General features: G+C 47.3%; 1 protein-coding gene across 1 annotated transcript in view; it reads right to left on the bottom strand.

The window, feature by feature from the left end:
• cdyl (chromodomain protein, Y-like) overlaps positions 1-7,296 on the bottom strand; it is a 14,719-nt gene extending 7,423 nt beyond the window's left edge. The window contains exons 1-4 of the mRNA XM_071913204.2: positions 7,104-7,296; positions 5,645-6,356; positions 5,064-5,305; positions 4,415-4,587 (exon numbers count right to left, since the gene is read on the bottom strand). Of these exons, the coding sequence (XP_071769305.2) occupies positions 4,415-4,587; positions 5,064-5,305; positions 5,645-6,356; positions 7,104-7,127 (1,151 nt within the window). The 5' untranslated portion in view covers positions 7,128-7,296. The remainder of the gene's footprint in view (positions 1-4,414; positions 4,588-5,063; positions 5,306-5,644; positions 6,357-7,103) is intronic.
• Between the last annotated feature and the right edge of the window lie 204 nt (positions 7,297-7,500).

The raw sequence follows: 7,500 nt of genomic DNA, 5'->3' as shown, positions 1-7,500 counted from the left end.
CCCATCCGGCAGTTTAACTCAAAATCCCTCCATAATCAATTCTTCTTTCAGATCTGTCTATTCAAATCTTTAAACCCCAAATCAGAACTCAGCAGAAGACGCCGAAGCATTTCTGAGGAATGTCTCCCTACCAAAACTAACAAAAACAACAGAACACTTGGACAAACCGCTCTCCCTGGAAGGAATCCCCACAGCACTTCACCAGATGCCCAACAGATCTGACCAGATGGATCCCCTGCAGAACAACACAAACACTTCTGCCCCTTCTCTCAAAGTAATATCTGAAATTTATCAAAGTGCCACCACACGAACACTGCCTATATCACACTTATTCCAAAACCAAACAAAGACCATACCCAATGCTCCAACTATCGCCCCGTATCATTAATTAACACAGACATAAAAATGATAAGCAAAGCTTTATCAATTAGACTAGAGTCCGTTATCTCATCACTTATACACACAGGGCTTCAAGACCTCCGGCATATGGACGTTTTAGATTCATAAACTATTTTCCACAAAAAAAAACAACTTTTTTTTTTAATCCAATGAACAGCGAGCTACTTTCTATCACCATGTAGCACCAATTCCGTGGTGTAGCACAGCTGAAATATGGAAAGGAAGTTTCTGAAAGCTGGTGAAGAAACACATCACTGAGAGAGGAGTAAGAAACATGGATTGAATAAACGGGTGGAGACGGGAAACCGTTTGACTCTTGGTGACAAATGAAGGGAAGCGGGTGTTTGTTCTGCACTGTGAGCTCAACCAGCAGAAAGAAAGTGCTCTTTCCACACGAGGTGGATCCAGACACAACGCCGCTGTGCTGCGCTCCGATATCTGATCTGAGCACACCGGAGCGACATGACAGCTCCGCTCCGGCAGCAAGGACAGACCGGGACGAGATCTGTCTTCACAATTTACAATCGTCATTCAGCATCAACACGTGGCTTTGCTTTGGCTGTTCTCTACAGAGCTCCCAGGGGTCACCTGGTGAGAAAAAAATAATAGATGTGGAAATCCATACGGGCACCGATTGGTAAACCGCGCACGGCTCCGTGCATCGAACAGGGACACCACAGCGGCCCACAGAGTTGCATATCAAATTTAATTAACATGCTTTTTCTACTAGCATGATTTATAGGGAGTAAATGGGTTTCATATTGTCACCAAAACACATCGGATCATAAATTAGACCTACTGATGTGATTAATCAATGGTTATGGTTCACATGGTCTAGGTGCCTAATGGTTATTACAGCTCACTGTATGTATGCCGAGCGGTGTGTAACGGCTCTGGCTCACTGTCTATAGGCCTACAAGTCCCTCTGATGTTATCAATGTAGATTTTACAAATCTGTGTGCATGGTTTACTGATCCGTGGGCACGCTTTAGGAATAAATTGTAAGAAAACCGTGCCCACTGATTTCCACATCATTTTTTTTTTGTACCAGGTGACCCCTGGGGGCCTCCACAGTTATCCTTATTGCACTAGGTTTATAGATTAATAATGCTGTGTGTTGAATATTCATTCATTCAGCACAGAAATGTGTCAATTGTTTTCGTTCTTGTTATTGGACTAATTTTAGAGAAATAAGTGTAGTGTGCTGACTACCCCCCCCCCCCCCCCCTGTACAGACATTCCTCAGATAATACAAGAAGATTATTTAACTTAACTACACCACCTCAGAACATCCACCCTTCATTACAGCATCCCTTGATGCTGAAAAGGCGTTTGACAGGGCAGGCTGGTCCTTTCTCTTCACCTCCCTCAACCACTTTGGATTCGGATCATATTTCATCAATTGGATAAAAACACTATACAACTCACCGACTGCATCTTTCATAACCAATGGTCATATATCAAAACCATTCCAGTTACAAAGAGGTACTCAACAAGGATGCCCATTATCCCCACTAGTGTTTGCACTTTTTATTGAACTGGCTACCTCCATTAGGCAAAGCGACAACATCACAGGCATCCAATCAAAGTCATATCACCATAAAATCAGTTTGTATGCAGATGATATCCTATAATACATCACAAATTCCTCATCCTCTCTTCTATCAGTCCATAATCTGACCAGTAACTATAGCAGGGTGTCTGGCTACTCCGTCAACTGGACAAAATCTGAGATTCCGCCTATAACCAAACTCAACTGGGATGCCGAGGTCGGGACTCCCCTTTCAAATGAACAGCAAAATCCATTAAATACCTTGGACTCCACATCTCATCAAATTTAAACGAATTATTCAAACTCAACTATGTCTACTTGTTAAAAGAAATAAAAGACAATTTAGAAAGATGGAACAAATTACCCCTATCCCTGATTGGCCGAATATCTACAGTAAAAATGAACATCCCCCGAAAATCAATTATTTGTTTAGCATGACCCCCGTCAGCCCACCCAGTCACAGAATTTTACTGGAAAAAGCAAAAACCCAGAAATAAACAATCCACTCTCCAAACACCGAAGCAACTCGGAGGAGGAGCCCCTAACTTCTTCTACTACTTCCTTTCAAATCAGTTACTGTTCATCCGGCACTGGACAAGCAGCCCGAATCCACCCTGGCTGGACAGAAAACAACCTGGTTCAAAAGCTGGGCGTCACAAATCTTCCATTCATAGACAAATCAATAAAAAACCATAGCGATTGCAAGAACAATATTACTATCGATACCACCCTAACTGCTTGGTGGAAGTCAAATGACATTCTCCACCACAGCCCTCACCTTCCACCCGTACTGCATTACAGCACACTCCCATGTTTCAAATGAACAACAAACCCATTCACTTTCCAACATGGAACCAGAGAGAGTTCACCAGCCTGGGACAGTTATTCAGTGATGGCTTGCTTTGACCTTCGACCTCATCCAAAGAAAATATAGTATACCAGACCACTGCCATTTCCAGTATATCCAGTTAGAAGAAGTCATAAAGACTTCTTCTTCTTAACATCAGAAATTTTAATAATCATAGCCCCCCCTCATATCTAAAGCTGCAATCCCTCAAACCTCGAAAATTATTAGCTCAAATATACAGACTCCTAACATCAGAAGACAGATCTGACAAATGGTCCATAGACATGAATAACCCCCATCATGAAATCAATTGGCAAAGTAAATGCAATAATATATTTTCAATGACCCAACTAATACAGAATAAAGTCCTTCATAGAGCCCACAGTCTGCCTGGGTTTCATCCAAAGTCACACAGGTTCACTGTCCCGCCTCAGTCGATTACTTCCTGTCCCGTCTGTTTAGTGTTACGTTGTTCTTAGTCTAACTTTTTTTTTTTATTCTAACCACCTAGCACACCTTAGTAACCGCCTAGAAACACCCTAGCAACCACCTAGCACACCTTAGCAACCACCTAGAAACACCCTAGCAACCACCTAGAAACACCCTAGCAACCACTTAGAAACACCCTAGCAACCACCTAGCACACCTTAGCAACCGCCTAGAAACACCCTAACAACCACCTACTAAACCTTAGCAACCACCTAGAAACACCCTAGCAACCACTTAGAAACACCCTAGCAACCACCTAGCACACCTTAGCAACTGCCTAAAAACAGCCTAGCAACCACCTAGCACACCTTAGCAACTGCCTAGAAACACCCTAGTAACCACCTAGAAACACCTTAGAAACCACCTAGAAACACCCTAGCAACCACATTGAAACACCCCAACAACCACCTTTTACATCCTAGCAACAACCTGTTTACCAAATCACCTGTCTAACTGACCACCTGTCTGACTGAGTTGTCTAACTAACTACCTGTCTAACTCATCACCTAACTGATTCAGCTGTCTAACTAATTACCTGTATAACTGACCACCTGTTTAACTAACTACTTGTCTAACTGACCAGCTGTCTAACTGATTAACCTGTCTAACTAGTCAACTGTCTAACTAATCACCCGTCTAACTGACCACCTGTCTAACTGACTGACATGTCTAACAACCTGTCTAACTCACTGACCTGTCTAATTTAGGTATTCTTATAATTCCAGCTGCTTACACCAAGCCCACACAGTTTCTCTAGGAACTGTTTTTCTAGTTATATGTCGTACCCCCTCTATATGTATTTATGCATATATAAGGAATGATGTATCGCTGTACTGATGTTTTGTTTTGTATGTTACTGTACTCTTTCTGTATTATTTGCAAAAACAAAAAATTAAACACTGGGTTGGCATCTCTGGTATTGCTTTTAATTGGTTTTACTCCTACTGGCATGACAGGACCTTTAGTGTTGCCACTGGTGACTCAAGGTCCTCCTGTGAAAAGATGACCTGCGGGGTTCCCCAGGGTCTGTCCTCAGGACAATTTTATTGGCCAACAGAAGGGGGCGTGGCTTAGATGCCGGTCGAGCGTATAGTTGATCCTACAGTGTGTTTATCAGCCGACGGTACCTGATGGTTTCGGCCATCTTGATGCTCTCCTTCTTCCTGTCGTCCGTCAGTCGTCTGATGAAGTACAGGAAGTCGAGGCCGGAGCAGAAGATGCTGCCGACGGCGCTGAGCAGCACCAGCTTACTGTCGTCTGATGCTGCCGTCGCCATGGCGCTCTGGATCTCCTTCATCACCTGCCAAGGAGGAGGAGGGATGAGATGGCTGCTTACAGTGGAACCATGGTAACGGTCCTGCATTGGTGCTACAGTGTAACCATGGTAACAGTGCTGCATCAGTACTACAGAGTAACCATGGTAACGGTCCTGCATCGGTACTACAGTGTAACCATGGTAACAGTGCTGCATCAGTACTACAGTGTAACCATGGTAACGGTCCTGCATCGGTACTACAGTGTAACCATGGTAATGGTCCTGCATCAGTACTACAGTGTAACCATGGTAACAGTGCTGCATCAGTACTACAGTGTAACCATGGTAACAGTGCTGCATCAGTACTACAGTGTAACCATGGTAACAGTCTTGCATCAGTACTACAGTGGTATTACAGTATTAAACCCAGCAACTGGTGAAAGTTATTATTACAAGTGTTCAACCCAGGTGTAACTGGTGTTTTGGGGGTGTGGCTCAGTGTTCTGGGGGCGTGGCCTAACCTCGGGGTTCAGGCTGTTGTTCTCGGAGGTCTTGGTGGACAGCAGGATGTGGGTGAAGCCGTCCTGCTTCTTCACCACGATGTCTCTGTAGCGGTAGGCGCTCTCCGTCTGCCGGACGCTGAATCGTAAACGTTTATCGAAGGCGGAGCGTTCCTCCAGACGCCGTTTCCCCGCTGATGCGACGGCGCTCTGCGCGCCGGACATCCCGTTGGCAGCTACGGCCTCCATCAGCGCCGAGCCACCTGGGAAAAGACAAGAAGCAGGAAGAAGATACTGAGCAGCAGGGACAAACACATGGAAACATGCAGTCTCCCTCTGGACCAATCACTGACTGGTCTGTTTTAGAACGATTTAAATACATAGGAATAAACTTCCATTTTTAACAAATGTTAAAATAAAGAGATGATGTCATGAGCTGAAGAAGCCAGAAGCAGCGCTGAGACACGACTGAAGACAGGAAGTTAACCTGTACACCCCCCCTTCCCCCTCCACACACACACACACACACTCACACACAGCTGCAGATACTAGTGCTACCTGATCTGGCACAATGTGTTGTTTTAATAAAAAACGACCTGTACCGTTGAGCGAGCGCATAGCAGCGGGCGTGATGGGGACCTGTGGAGGCCGCAGGGGGTTCTGGGTAAGCGTCCGGGGGCGGGTCCCCATGCGGGCCCGCTCCTCCCCGGGCCCCAGCAGGACGCTGGCGGGTTTCTCCAGCAGCGCGACCTCAGGAGGAACCAGGTGGGCCTCCTGGGCGCCGGGCTCCAGGCTGTGGGCCGCTTCGCTGGGCGACTCCTCCGAATCCACGCGGCTGTTCATCGGACTTTTAGGAACCAGGATTTTGATGCCGGTTTTGGCCAGATCCACGCTCCGCCGGGCCGCGCCGGCCAGAGACGCCACCATCAGACCGCTGTTGGAAACCGCCGCGCCGCTGGGGCCGAACGGCGGCTGCTGGGAGTCGACCGGGCCGCGGTCCGGTTTGACGGCTGGTTTCATCGCGCCACAGTCTCCGGTTAAACTGCTGCCGGGGCTTCCGGCGGCCGGCTGCGGCCTGGAGGGGGGCTTGTGGGCGGGGTTAGGGTTAGGGGCGGGGTTAGGGTTCGGGGCGCTGCGGGTAGAGCGCAGTAAAGTGCCGTCTCTCTGCCTGTTGAACTCGTGGATGTAAACCATACAGCTGGACAGATGGCTCTCCGGCTCCCAGGTGTCGCCCTCGGCTCCGTAACCTCGCCACCGAACCAGATACTCCGTCCGGCCCTTCTTGCTCTTCCTCTTGTCCACGATCCGCTCCACCTGCGGGGGAAACACGGTCAACATGATGTCACATCCTGGATCTGCTGGGAATGCCGGAGATCCAGGAAATGAAACGATTCTCCTGTTGCACTCACTGTAACTCACTCTGGATGAAAGTCAGCTAAATGTCTGAACTGGACTAGACAGAGCCTTCAAACACACTTGAACCTGCAAGTCTTCACTCTGACAGTTCAGACATCCCGCAGCGGACAGACTCACACTGATGATGTCATCAGTAGATTGCAGGAATAACAGACAAACCAAGTTGACACTTAAATAAACGCTGCTAATTTAATATGGTAACAGGTCTGCAGTGCTGCTCCACCACATGTACAGCAGCCCATGAGCAAGGCAGCAGTCAGCTGACAGGTTAGCAGGCTCGGATCAGTTTTCATACAGAGGAGAGGAAGACAGACAGAAAGCTGCCTGACGTCACGGGATGAGAAACTGGATGATATTTCATGATCCAGCAGCCTTCAGTCTCTCATCGCTATGCTAACACTAAGCTAGCTGACAGTCTGGCAGTTAGCTAAGCTGGCTAGTTAGCTGCTAATTTAGCATGCTAGTTCACTGGCTAGGTGAGCAGATAAACTCTGACTGAAGACTTGTTCCCAGTGACACCAGCTAACTTAGACCAGTCAAACCAGTCTAATTATCTAGCTAGCCGCTCCCTCCACTGCACCACAGTTTGGTAAAGTTAACTAACTATTCTCTGTTGGCTAGCGTTAGCATGTTAGCTAGCATCACCTCATACAGCTCTTCCGTAGCCATGGCGGCTGTTTGTCCACCGGCGGCTTCCAGAAGCTTCCTCAGTTATCTGGCGAACACGCGCACATCAGAAGAAGCGGCTGGACAGAAGCGATCCGCGCTGCTGCCCCGCGTGCAGCGCGCGAGCTGTTCTAACGAGTTAAAGAGTTGCTAGCTGGTTAGCTGCTAGCTGGTTAGCTGCCAGCTGCACGGAAACTCAGAGTTCACAAACTTCCGGTTTGGGTAAATCCCAAAATAAAAGCCCCCAGGCTGCTGGAAACATCTGTCTGGTTCTACTGAAACAGCTGGGTCGCTGATTCATATGATTCCATCAACCAGATTTAGACAAACGGCGCTATACAGTTAAAGGACAGGCCTGATTTCATCCATCAAGAGA

The sequence above is a fragment of the Centroberyx gerrardi genome, chromosome 13, assembly GCF_048128805.1.
Source record: "Centroberyx gerrardi isolate f3 chromosome 13, fCenGer3.hap1.cur.20231027, whole genome shotgun sequence".
Classification (NCBI taxonomy): Eukaryota; Metazoa; Chordata; class Actinopteri; order Beryciformes; family Berycidae; genus Centroberyx; species Centroberyx gerrardi.
This window is presented reverse-complemented; position numbering and strand designations above follow the sequence as displayed.